The sequence below is a fragment of the Rhododendron vialii genome, chromosome 1a (genome assembly GCF_030253575.1).
Source record: "Rhododendron vialii isolate Sample 1 chromosome 1a, ASM3025357v1".
In the NCBI taxonomy this organism is placed as follows: Eukaryota; Viridiplantae; Streptophyta; class Magnoliopsida; order Ericales; family Ericaceae; genus Rhododendron; species Rhododendron vialii.
The window spans coordinates 3,084,007-3,098,305 of record NC_080557.1 but is presented as its reverse complement, the minus strand read 5'-3'; the positions used below and the strand labels follow the sequence as shown (position 1 = coordinate 3,098,305).

Below are 14,299 nucleotides of genomic sequence, written 5' to 3'. Positions count from 1 at the left end.
TTTATGTTAAATAATTACTCTAGATTCAAGTACAATTATGTTATGAGGAAGAGGTGAACTCGAAACCCTAGTCTTGTTCTCCAATAGTGGGATTCGAATTTGCAACCTCTTGGTGAGCAAACACTTTAGTTGCTTTTTTATGCCAATAGCCCACTCAGCTGTCAAGAGCATGTGGACAACAGTTTCAAGGTGTGGTGGCCCCTATCACAATAGATACCAAGAAAATGCTCATCATTACCTCAGTTAGTCTATACAAAATAGTCAAGGCTTTCATAATGTAGCTGTTAATATCATGTTCATGGCAACATTTAAATATGTTTATACTGGAGCAGTGGTTGAGCATAATATTGGACTTTTTTAACCAGTCTTGTCTCTGATTCACTTAATAGATTGAACTAGTGTTGTTATAGCCCTTATGATTCACCGCGGTCCCAATTCGGTCGAAACATTGCGTCATGAAATCTCCACGAGTCTTATTTTGATGATCTGATGGCGAATCCTGCAGGCTTTTAGAGCATGGTTCAATCCTTCAACTGTGCTAAACAAGCCTTTTTAAATCTTCTTCACATATTGAATAATGGAAACAATCTATGGCACCCTGCTGTACCATTGGAATTTGTTAGTTGATTTTGTTACCTCCCTGCATCAAATAATGCAACTGAAAACATAGCCTAAATAAGTAATATGAAATTACAATCATAACAAATGAATAAACTTAACTTCAAGGGGTTGGCCTAGTGGTCAAGGCTTGAGACTTAAGAGTTTGTTCATTCTTAAGGTCTCCGGTTTAAAACCTCTCAGGTGCTACCAACTCATTTGGAGTCAATTGCGTCTCCGCAATTGGGTGGTGAGATTGGACCCTCAAGATTAATTGATGTGTGCATAAACTGGTTCGGACACCTGAATTATTATAGAAAAAACAAATGAATAAACTTGGGCTATGACATGGTTGATTTCCTTTTCGCACCTTGTGGGAAGATCATCAAAAGTTAAATTCCCCAGATGATGAGAGAATTTCAGGGCATGCAACTTGACCCAAAATCTTTATTACTAACTCTATCATACAAGTCGGTGGGAATATAATGATTGTGGGAAAAATTATTCAATGCCCATGAGGCACCGCCTCGTGATGTCCCAGACCTTTCTTCAACCACATATTTTTGTAGGGCTTAAGACTAAGTGTGAAGACTCCACAACAATGAAAAGTGGGGAGAGATTCACAGGCTCCGCCACTCCCAAGGGCATTAAATAATCTCTTGTGGATCTCATGTACAAGTGAAAAGGAGGCCCGGAGAGCCCTTTTCCTAGTTCATATCATATACCACTTTCTTTTTGGCATATACCACTTTCCTCCCAAAAAATTGTCCGATCCGTAAAACGAATAAAAAAAAATTGTCTGATTCATAAAACGAAAACTTAAAATTACGTATTTTTGTCACAAAAACATTCAGACTTTTTGCAGCTCATTAATAGATAATGTATCTTTACACCAGTACCACAACCCTTACATGAACCATCGTCCTCTCTACATCTCTTCACCATATTCTACCGCTACAACCACTCTGCTTCATCACTATTCACTACTAGCTAAGACTACACTACCATTTCCCATTGTCAATTTGTCATCACTTATAACACCACCATCCATCTACCACCTCCCCTCATTTGCTAAAATAAACACCACCACAAGCTAACATGACCACCATCTCTTTACCGCGCCACCGCATTCAATCAACACCGTCCCTGACCGCCACCACAGGCGCTAATAAAATCAAAGAAGATAAGCAATATAATCATAATTCGTTGATCTTTGTATCAGTTCAACTCTTAATTTTTTTATCAAACAGTTGTTCAATTAAAAGACAATTCAGCATTTAATCAGGACTTTTTTTTTCATTTTTCATATTTTAATTTCAATTTCCAGTTACATGAACACATTTTCAAATGAAAACCATCTCAGTCCGTGAAGGCGTGAACAAAGTCGGGTTCATATAGGAGCTTGGCTGTAAGACTATTCCTCCATTTAAAATAAAAAAAGAGCATTTTTGGATAATGAATTGCGTTTTATTTTTTTTACTTTAAAGTTGATGGGAAGAAGATTATTGCTACTGGTACCTTTTCTAAGGTGGGGCTGCCAGTGCTTGCTAGTGGGGAATCTGAGTTTTTAATACTATGTCCCATGGCATGTGGCATCTAATTCCTTTTGTGGAAAATGAAAACAAAGAAAAGAAAACGTGCGAGCTCACTTGATTATACTCCATGAAAATGGACTGCACCATTTAGTTGACCCGTTTGTGGGCTCTTTCCGGATTTATTTGACAATCCAAATCATCCGTATTTTAAAATTTTTTGAGAACATTAGTCACTCTAAAATTAGGTTATTGTAGAATTATTGAACGGTTTGGATTATCCGTGCATGATCTGAAGTAGGCCCCGCGTGCCAATGTGTGCACCGTCGGTGCACAGATGGTCAGTTCCCATAGAAGGGCTCATTTTTAAAATTTGTTGAGAACATTAATCACATCAAAAATCAGGTTAATCGGATATCGTTTGATATGATTTCAGAGCAAATTTGTTTTAAAAACATAACAAGATTACAACTTTAAATTGGAACCCACTTAACCCATTTATCTCAAGCAAGTACATTCTGAAATTACATCAATCGGTATCCAATCAATGTGAATTTTAACGTGATTGATATTATTGATGAGCTCTAAAATGTGAATTGTTTGGATCATCAAAATGAATCCAAAAAGAACCCACAAAATGGGCTAACTAAACGGTCCAGTCCAATCCATTTTCATGGGCTAGAGAGGATTCTCTTCCATTATAATACTCTGGAAGAGCAAATTTCAATTGTGGAATTGGAAAGAATGATAACACTGTTCTACTTCTACTTCTGCCAAGGAGAAAAGGTGAAAGTTTAACTAGAATGGAAGGTTTGTGTTAAGATCAACCGTTTACCATCTTATCAAAGCCGTAGTGGTAAATGTGCAATTCTATTTCAGTATTTTTTTATACTAAAACGTAGCAGACTCCAAATATCACGGTTTAACATGTGTAGGCAGGATGCTGGCCCGCGACCAATAGTTGAAAGGAAAAAGGATAGAACGGGGGAGTGAAATGGATAAGGTGTAAAAGAGGTAATTGGGTCCCTCAATGACTAATGCGGTACGCTTATAGTACACCTTGGTAAATCTTTGAATGTAGCATTATCATTACGATTTTAATCGTTGATTTTACTATAGAGTTTCCTTTAATTTTATTTGTACAAAAATTAAACTAATCGAATATTTGTAGTTAAATGATCAGTCCAATTGATTGTAGAAACAATAATGTGTTCAACAAATGAGCGATTTGATTGATGGACCCGCGATGAGCATGATAAATCATTTGGAGTGCTAGGTACCAAGAAAATATACCCCAAAATTATCTCAACAGATACACTTCAAAGTGAATCTGTACCATTGATTTACCTTTTCGTGGTACAATTTCTTTGTATTTAGAATTTCTCAATCATCAATTATTCTAGAGCCACAAATATTTTACGCACGCACTCACATCTTTTGATGGGTATACACACGTTGAAAGTGTAGTATGAGAGAATTCCAATGTGAATGTCAGTACGTTTGTGTAAGTGCTTATGGTTATAAAATAATTGATATGTCATTGATCCAACAATTCGCATTGCTGCTATTTTCCAGTGAAAGAAGAAATATAGTATTAATAATGATAATAATAGGAGTAATATTAAAAAACACTAAAAACTTAACGTATTATACTATCTTGTTTCTAGTCCCCTTCTTATAAGGACCTCCTTATTTTAATAAAATGCGGACCTCCCTTTTCCGATCGAATTTCGATGATCCGAGCCGCTTAATGTGTTCAGAACGTGATTTTAAGGTTACTCACGAGGAATTAGCAAAAAAAAAGACCGGAAAAAGCTTCATCTGAGCAGTTTTTGTTTATTTTTATCGAACAGTTCAAATAAAAACTGCTCAAATCAAGCCTTTTTCGGTCATTTTTTTTGCCGATTTCTCACAAATACCTTTAAAATCACGTTCTGAACACATTGAGCGGCTCGGATCATCGAAATCCGATCGGGAAAGGTGAGAAATGGAGAGGTCCGCATATAAGGTTCTCATTTTAAGATCTTTATCTGAAGATTTCTACTTGTTTCTATTAACAAAAAAGTTTCAATATTTTACAATCTTGTTTCCACTAATAAAAAAGGTTGTCAACAATTTTTTTTTGCTACAGTAATTCTACTCACAAACACATCAATAACTTATTCATTATCGAAATATTTCTCAACAATTTATTCACTTAAGAACTTTTCAACTATAAATAAAAATCTATAAATTTTTTATTACCAAAAACACCCCTAATACAATTGATAAAAGATACTCCCTCCGTCCTAATTTACTTGTCCCAGTTTTATTCTAACTGAATAAAAAAACTAGTTATATCTTTAAATTGGTAATGAATTTTATATCCAATATGGATCTTGTTTGATAGATCTCGATTTGTTCTATAATACAGTATTTTTAAAATCACCTAAAACATTATAAATTACAAGATATAATCAATTGAAAAGTAGCACGAACTCCCAAAAATGACAATTAAATTGGGACGGAGGTAGTATAATTTACAAGTTGAAACAAATAACATGTCAAATCGAATGAATGACATATATACTTATAAATTGATTGGACGGTCAAATGAATTGCTGCTATTTTCAATGGTTGTGTTACTTGTGTAAGAGAGGTGCTAGGGACACATTAGGTGTGGCACATGTCCCACCTGTATGTGAGAGGGGTGTTGCTGAGATGTGCCACACCCGATGTGCCTTTAGCATTTTTGCTTGTGTAACTACTAAAACTGGTATAAAGATGCTGCGATGGACTGAATCCTTGCCTACTTTATACTCCGGCAGAAAGAAAAAGAAAAAAGGCTTTCTTCAACATTCTTAGAGAGAGAAATAAACTTTGAGATATCACAGAGAGAGAGAGAGAGAGAGAGAGATGTCGGACGAGGAGCATCACTTCGAGTCCAAGGCCGACGCTGGGGCCTCCAAAACCTTCCCACAGCAGGCTGGAACCATCCGCAAAAACGGCTACATAGTCATCAAGAACAGGCCTTGCAAGGTCTCTCTCTCTCTCTCTCTCGTGTGTGTATATGTTTATCTCACTCTTTTTGTTTGAATTCGTGGTGGGTTATCATCATCTTTCATCTGGGTTTGTGTTAATTTTTCCAGATCTTGGTGGTTTGTCTTGTATATGCTCCTTTTATATCTATCATTGTTGTGGGGATTGATTCAACATGTTATTGGGTGTTTATTGTTGTTTTTTCGTTTCAACAAGTAATTGAGTATATACGGATTACATGGAGACTAAGTTATTGGTTCCAGTGACAATATTGATACGTGAATAAGAACAATTTTTTTTTTTTTTGGTCATTTTGGGGCAGATAAAAGGGACTTGATAAATTTACAAAAAGTCTACTCACACATACAATTAAGCACAGATTCGACAGAGAATTTCTAGGGGGCCCGCCTCGGGTCCCGCAAAGATGATCCAAACTACTCAATTTTCCTAAAATATTTGTTTTTGCATTCCTGTTAAAAATTATTTCAATTGGATACCGGTAAGAGCTTTTTAGAAAAAAGTTCATAGAATCGTTTAGCTTATTTAAAATACACTAATGGATTGGAGCAACTAACTGAAATCTAATTTCCTAAGAGTAGTTTGTCTCAATTTAAGAGGGTTCTGAATCTCAACCGTTATGCTTTGTTTCACCTGCTTAAAATTTTTTTATGGCCTACTGTATTGATATTACCTTGTATATCGACCACTATTGTGTGTTATTGGCTGATACATAGCTGTGTCACTGATACTTATCCAAATCCCAATACCGCCGGTGTTCTAAAAGGCAGCCTAGCCGATTAATCGGTGCCGAGGCGGTACCTCGCCGCCTTGCCTAGGGATCTAGGCAGTGATCTAGGTGCCGAGCTGATTAATCGGCCGCTAGGCGGGATTACTCAGCAATTAATTGGCTAAGTGGCTAGGCGGGCTAGTGGGATAAGCGTCTAGGCGGGATTCGGTGGACAATTAATCGGCTAGGAGATGTGATTTTCAAATTTTAAGGGCTTTTGCTGTCATGGTAATACAGTGTAAGGGGCTTTGGTGTAATTTTTGCCTATGATATAAACTAATTTCCAGTAAACCCAGTACCCAGTTCACCATTGAAAATTCAAAACCCCAAAGGCCAAAACCTAATCGTACTATGTGTCATCATGCAAAATTGATTGCTTTTTATAACAGTGCAGTGGTGTAATTTTGTCCTACACTTCCTTTTCCTAATTTGTTCACGTGTATCTTAAATGGAGATGCTGCACTACTCACAAAATTATCCTTGATTCCGATGCTCTGAGTCACTGAGCGTGTCTGATTCTAAGCACTCCAAGGGTATGCTCAGCTTACTTTTGTTTATTAGGTAATCTTAAATCTTTTTAATGATGAACTCAATCTATTTGCTAAACTTCACGCCCTAGTGCACCTTGTACATTGGGCACCCCAAACTTGTTCCCAGAGTGCATCTTCCACTTTAAATACATTAGTTTCCTTGCCTTGATCATCTCAAATATTTTAAATGATGAGTACTTTCGGAGTTGATTTGATGCATCTAGCAAGATTGATTTGGCTGAAGACATCTACATTATGCATTTGACAAGAAAAATTTAGGTTCATGCTGACTTCAATTTGATGCAATTACTGAGGTTTATTTATCCCGAGTTTCCTTAGATTTCTGCACTTTAGTGCGGGTAGGCTGTCTCGAGTGACCTTTTTTCCCCTAATTAATCTAGCGAGAAGGGGAAAGTTAGATTTGATGCTATTTGCATGTTTTGGTTTATGTTCATACCTCATCAAGAGATTCAGGGCCTTAGGTGTGACCTTTTTACGTCTAATCTTTGTCAAGAAAGTACATGAACTTACAAGTTCCTTCATCTGAATATAGCGTCTTCACAAATGCACCTTCTCTAATTTTTGACTATTTCAAAGCATAGCAGAGGAACACTGCTCGGGTTATAGGCCCTCAAAACTTAAGGAATATGTTCACGCCATGCATGATTTGTAAAGAAGCTCATTGTCTCAGAAAGATGAAATAAAACTAAATACAATCAAAAGGCATGTCCTGTCTCGTAGGTAGAGATTATCAAATATATGCAACTAGGGACTGATGCAGGACATTTAGGAAGGATCAAATCTTGAATCTTGTCCGCACACAAGTAGTTGACCATTCTCTTTAAGGAGATAAGATTGGGCCAGCTTAAGTTTTGAGGCCTATGCCCCATGTAGGCTGCCCTCTACATATTTCATTTTCATATTATTTTTTGTTATATGGATTTACTCACATACCGATATGAAGAGTAGGATACGGTGGATGTAAAGAAAACCAGTGGATCTGACTAGGATATCAACTATATTGCTTGATCCGAGAATAATGGATGTATTGTATCATCTAGAATATTTTCTTTTGTCAATCGGTAGGATACTAAGATTCATTTGTTTCATGAAAATTACAGTAGCGGGACACTACATCAACCATGTGAGAGTCTGCAATAGCTAAATCAAACACTAGAGCCACCAATCAAAGAAATAGCCCTGTAAGATTGAGAAATGAACCAACAAAAAAAGGCTCCGTGTAGAAGAGAAATTTCTTAGGCAATATTTGCTCCCTGACCCTCATTTGAAACTATACAAGGGTAGCCAACTAGGAAGTTATCTAGTGTGAAGTGAGATGTGCAGAAGAGAAGGTTGAAGACTATTAATCTAATATTGCAGTTGCTCCTTTTGGTACTGTGAAGTATAAACTGTGTTAGAAGCAACTTTGAAGTGCTGAGCTTACATGCCGACCAGGCTTACACATGGCATAACTTCTTTGGCAAGAATTTCGTATTTGGTCACACCTTTTTATCATGAATCCATGCTGCAAGTCTACTAGGATGTACTGATATTACATGTTGCTAGCTCAAAAGAAATGGTCTTCGGCCCTTGTAGTATACTTTGTCTTAGTAGCTAGCAAGATACAGTTGTAGACTTCTCTCTCTTTGATCTACTGTATTCTGCTATTGTAAGTTGGTGAACAAGTCTAGCTTTCTTGTAACAATCCTTTGCTTCTCTTCTTTTTTTTTTCCTGACAGGTTGTGGAGGTCTCCACCTCAAAGACAGGCAAACATGGACATGCAAAGTGCCACTTTGTGGCAATAGATATCTTCAATGGCAAGAAGCTTGAAGATATTGTTCCTTCATCCCACAACTGTGATGTAATGTCATGCTTTGTTATTAGTTTTTCTTTTTTCTTATGTTTTAACATTTACATACGCATTGTTTCTTGCGTTACAAATCTTGTAATTCTTCCCCCAGTTATGCATTTGTTTCGTTGATTTTTGTTTTCTCATTCTGGTCACTTATTTCGTGTTTTAATCTTTTCTCAGGTTCCCCATGTCAATCGTACCGACTACCAGCTGATTGATATCTCTGAAGATGGTTTTGTAAGTTTTCTGTTATTATTCGATAACAAGATTTGGTTCATGGCAAAAGTAGTGTTCAACAGTGTCCCCTTTCAAATCAGTGTCATGCTAGAGAGAAAATGAATTAGTTTTCCCTGTGTTAATTTCCGTAAATGGGATTAGCATAGGTGAGGTTCAATATAGAGGACCCATATCATTGTCCATTCTTGTGTAACTGTTTTGCCCCTGAGCAGATGTGGGATTATCCTGGGCTGGACTAACTTGTTCAGTAATCGCTTCCATGCTCAAATAAAACTCTAGATTTGTGTTCACCAATAGACAATCACGTTTGAATTGGCAGTTGGAGTCCTGTGATCTTAAATGACGCGTTTTTTTTTGCCTTTTCAGGTGAGTCTTCTAACTGACAATGGAAACACCAAGGATGATCTGAGGCTTCCCACGGATGACGCTCTCCTCACCCAGGTACACCATGTAGAACCAACCTGTTTTTTGCCTTGAACTTCCGGAGTTCCTAATTTTTCCCCTCTTTTCTATATTTATTTGTTCCATTCATAATTAGAATGAGCTTTTTGTTTCTACATTTCTTGTGTGTAGATCAAGGATGGGTTCGGTGAGGGGAAGGACCTTGTGGTGACTGTTATGTCTGCAATGGGAGAAGAGCAAATCTGCGCCCTCAAGGACATTGGTCCCAAGACTTAACAATGCGCCGTGCTTGTGGGCAAAAGCTACCCTTATGTTCTAACAGTAAATTTTATTGACTATATGGTGTGTAAGGGCGTGATACTTATAAATATTATCTAAAGCCGTGTAACTAAAACCTATTTCCTGGCTTCTGTCTCGCGAAAGGGGTCCTTGTTCTTGTAGCAAGATGAAATTCATAAATGCACGATCTCTGTGACATATTCCGTTCTGTCCTTGTGTTTCTTTGACAATTGTTTGAAGCCTCAGTTTTCATTTGTCGTTCTTCCTCTTTCTTACGAGGCTGGTGTCCAAAATGGGTTAGAAGTTGGCACCACAATTTTCCGTTACTGCACGATTTGAACCATGAATATTGGGGAAGCTTGTTGGGCTTTCTTTGAGTTGCTCATTTAAGGAAAACAAAATTCGCCATTAGTTACGTTGATGGCGAGGAAGGTCCTCGATCCTCGATTCTTGGACAGATTTTGAATATTGATTTGAAATCATCATTTGCAGAACACCTCCCTTGGGCATGCATCTTCTTTAGAACGTTGGTTTGTTCTTTCATGAACTTTGGAACCGGACCGATTTTTTGAGGTAAAAAATGAACGCAGTCTTTATGCTTTATAGTTTGTACAAGGAATTGTTCCTTCTTGAGCTGAAATAGCTCTTAAGACTACGAAAACGTCTTCTTGGTATCATGCTTGAAATGCAGTGACAGTCCAGATCTTGTTTAGGATCAGATTCTGGCAGAGGCTTTTGATCTGTTTTCCATAGATTCACATCCACATAAAGCTAAATAAACCAAAACCCAAAGTCAATTTCACCTCCATACACGGTTTCGCACATGCGTAAATTGAATCAAACAAGCGGAGAACGAGAAAAGCTCGGAAATGACTCCGGCGAAGCAGTAGCCCCGATATCAGTCATGTAATTGTGGTAATACCCGAGAAGCTGAAAGGTTCGGAGGAGAAAATGAAAGTGATACTTCCATACAATTTAAGCTGTTCTTTGATTGCTTCTTCTTCTAGGTGATGTGCATTTTAGAGCAGGGATTAGCTGAAATGTTTGACATAATCAAGAATTCAGCTTCTTGATAGAATAAATCGTTGCTTCTCAATATTTTTTGCTGTCGAGGTCATAGGTAGGGCTGTCAATGAGTTTGAGAATTTACCTTCAGGCTTGGGTCGGACTTTGAAGGGACTCTCACCGTTTTTAGCAGTAAATGGATATCTCCAACTACGATGAGAAAGTACCAACTGCCTCAAAAACTCTTTACTAATTGTGAGTTTGAAGATATTATTTTTCTTTGAGTTTATGATTGAAGATCGTAGTATAATGTTCACGTATCGAATATCCGTGGCTCGTGTCCTGTTTGAACATGAGACACTTTCATTAAACCAGACACAAACCAACTCCCATTCTTGAACATACAGATGATGTCGTTTCAAAGTGGAGTTGGCGATAGCTCCCTCGTTAGGTTGAAGGTATGATTCACTTTTTTATGAATACGTAGGTTACAGATGCCTTCCCTCCAGTTGGTGACGATACGCTCTAGTAGCTACAGGAAAGGAAGCTGTGGCATTGAAGACTGGTCCCGAAAGCGATTAGTAAGTGAACTAGGATCTGCAAAGATTCGACTTTGATCCGCCTATGAACCTTGGCTCACGCTCTGCGTATCTTATTCTTTCAAGCCTCTTTCTTCTGTCTGAATTGCTTGGTTCCTTCCCTTCCTTTGCCGAAGAAAGGAATGAACCAAGTGCCATAGCCCCTTCTTTTATTGTCTTCCATAACAATAATGAAGGCGCGCATCTCTAAGATATTCAGTTTCGCAACTCTATGTTCATACCGTTCATAATGCGCGCATAACTACCGGTCTAGCTTTAAAATGAGGTTCAATGCAACTTCTAGGCCTAATGCAATGCCTAATCCAACTGAAGCAGAAGATGAGGCTGTAACATCAAAGTAAAAAAGAAAACCTGTCACTGATACTCTAGGGGAGCCAACCAGACAACCCCAATTAAAACCAAAATCCCATTTGCCATTGCTCTTTTAAACAGCAGTTACCATCGTTAACTATAACAGAACTTTTGGACTCAATAACGAAAATATTATTTAGTCAATATCGTGAACGCACCCTTTAATAGAAATTCTATTGACGATTAAAAAAGTCTATACCTTGTAGCAGTTAACCAATTCAGAAAATGGCCCAATTGAGCGAAGTCTAATATTATCCAATACCCATTGTCGCCATTGCAGCTGTTGTCAGACAGCATCTGAATTTGCCATCAGTTGGAGGGAAAAAAAAAAAACCCCTAGACTCCAAAACTTCGCTTCACCCAAATCATTTGTTGCTCCGGAAGGTATTTTCTGACGCCGTGGTGACGGATGGTTTCAGCCACGAGAGAGCAACTGATTGTATAAGGTGGCGGGAGAGGACTGTTGTCGAAGTCATGTTCCTAATTTACGCTTTTAAACGTTTGCATCATGAACGCAAACTTTCGCACTCCGGCCGCAAACTTTGTTGAAGTATCATTCGCGCTTTTATACAAAAACTCCCGACCACATACTTTTGTGTTATGGCCGCAAACTTCTTTGGACGCAAAGAATTACTCCATCCGTCCCAATTTAATTGTCCCTCGTTCTATTCTAACAGGCTAAAAAACTAGTTATATCTTTCAATCCACAATGAATTTCATATCAACTATAGATCTTGTTTGATAAGGCCTTAGTCAGAGGTGCAGGATTTTCTTTTCACTGAGAATGTGAAGAGTAGAATCAGCTGTGAATGGTGTGAGGGATTCTTACAGCAAGAGTAGAAATAGCAGGTCTAAATTTTAGGAAAGCTCAAATGACCCTGTGGTCAACAGTTTCGAACCTTTTTCTGGAAGATGCATCCTGCTCTTTTGTTGAATGGGTTCACCTCTCACCAGTAAGGTCAGTCCAGTTGGTAATGATAGTAATTTTGCCAAGTATAGCACTTGGATTTCTTCCAAATGTAGTTCTCTGTTATGCAGCAGGAACATTAAACTTTGTAAGCTTTACTGTCTACCCTTGTTTGTGCAAGTTTCTGGTGATTTAAAGTTTTAGCTCTCTGGACTTGATTTTACGTTGGCATTATTGTTTTGCTTGGGAGATACGATATTGAAGCACCATGCTAACATTAACTATGTACTATGAGTGACATGAACATAGGACCGGGAATCTGAATATCATACATATGCCTGCTTCGATTATTCTTGTGGAAGACCATTCGAGGAAAGTATCACCAACTCCACTTTGGAAAGACATCTTGTGTATGTTTAAGTAAGAAGTTGGTCTGTCATTGGTATGAGGGGAAAGCACCCGTGGATCAGTTCCAAAATTAACAATATAACTCATTGATTAAACTACTTGTGTTCTCTTCTACCCTTGTTCTTGTTTTTATTTTCCCCGAAAAACTGTAAGAAAAGAAGACCAGTTTGAATCTTTGTGTTTGTGAATAGGCTTTCTTTCCAATTGGGTTTGCATGAAGACTGGATATTATGGGTAACAGGATGTGAGAAAAAGGCATATATAGTTGGTTTCCTTTGTTTGGTGTTTGGATTAACAGCTTGGTGGGTCTTTGATTTCGTGAACAAAATGGAGGGAAATACATGCTGGGTGTTGAAGCAAAAAAAGTGTAAATCTTGTTAACCAAATCATTAGTTGAAGTTTAATAAAGGGTTTTTGCTTCCGCTATACGTACTTGAGTCCCTTTTGTCATTTGCTAATAAGATGATTAATGTTGAAATGGCCTCAGTAATGGTATCCCTGGCGCGGACTTATATCTTCAGAGACGGGCTAGGGTCGTGACAAAATATTATTGATTCTTTTTTTTAAATTGGCAAAGAAATATAGTAGACATAGAAGAAGTTTACAACAAAGAAACGGCAATGGCTAAGGATTAGTTGATTAGAAATGAACGCACAAGCAAAGACAAAGCAAAAAAGTGAGGCCAGCCAAACAAGGAAATGAACACAGGGTACAGTATCGTGCAACAAAAACAATAAGTACTGCAGCAGTAGGGTGTGGGCTGTGTCAAACAAGGAAATGAACGCAGGGTAGAGTATCGTGCAACAACAACAATAAGTACTGCACCGTGGGGTGGGGTGTGGGCTGTGTCGGACTTGGCGTTGGATTTTGGATCTATTCAGCCTTCATCTTTTATGGATTGGTTTCTGGTCTGGGTGTTGGCAGCCCCAGGCGAAACCCATATCGTTAAGGCTGTTCTCGTGTTGTGGGGTTTGTGGCTTCATCGAAACAAAGCTCATTTCGACGGAGTGCAGCATTCTATCAGGCAAACGACTGAGATGATCAAGCAAATCTCAGTCTCTGCCAGATAATGGAGAATCAGAGCGTTTCTGCGGTTGCAGAAGACGATCAGTCTGTTCATCCGAGAGCAGTGGATGAATTTTTAAGGGTTATGGACAGTCAGCAAGAAGATCAAGGCAGTAGAAGACATGTGGCTCAGATTGTGGCGGATGGCGCCTGGGATCCGGGAGGAATCAAAGCGGGTGCAGCTTGGGTGATTAGAGATAACAACGGTTTGGTTCTTCGAAAAGACAGTGTGGGTTCCCTTGCAGGGTCAGTGTCACAAGCGGAATACAAGGCTTGTTTGGAAGCTCTCTCGTGGCGTTTTCGCAACAATTTTCCCCAAGTCGACCTTCAGACAGATACCTTGCTATTAGTACATGACTTAGTGAGAGGAAAAGCCTCAGAATGGAGGCTTGAGGTCATGTTAGCAGATATTATAGCTTGTTGTCATTCTCTTTCCTTTGTTTGTGCTTGTAAAGTTGATAGGGCTATCGTTAAAGAAAGCCCATACTTTGGCTGGCATTGCTGGGGAGTCTCTAATTCCTTAGCTTTGTTGATCCCTTGGTTTGGCCATCTAAACCATGTCGCCTCCGTACGTGTCGTAACGTCCTCCATTTCTCTCTTCTAATCTACTCTCTCGCTCTCAGTGGCAGCTCTAGAAAAAAAAAAAAAGGATTGTCACAATAGAGCAAACTTAAAAGCTCTCAGTTCTAAGAGAAAAACAAGTAACTAAACAAATTGATATATTGCTTT

General features: G+C 38.4%; 1 protein-coding gene across 1 annotated transcript; it reads left to right on the top strand.

Annotated features, from left to right (window-relative positions):
- The first annotated feature begins 4,912 nt into the window (after window positions 1-4,912).
- On the top strand, window positions 4,913-9,443 carry LOC131303501 (eukaryotic translation initiation factor 5A). The gene is made up of 5 exons (XM_058330394.1): window positions 4,913-5,147; window positions 8,204-8,326; window positions 8,498-8,554; window positions 8,921-8,995; window positions 9,128-9,443. Exons 1-5 carry the CDS (start codon window positions 5,025-5,027, stop codon window positions 9,230-9,232), a joined length of 483 nt encoding a protein of 160 aa, XP_058186377.1. The 5' UTR covers window positions 4,913-5,024; the 3' UTR covers window positions 9,233-9,443.
- Window positions 9,444-14,299: the final 4,856 nt, after the last annotated feature.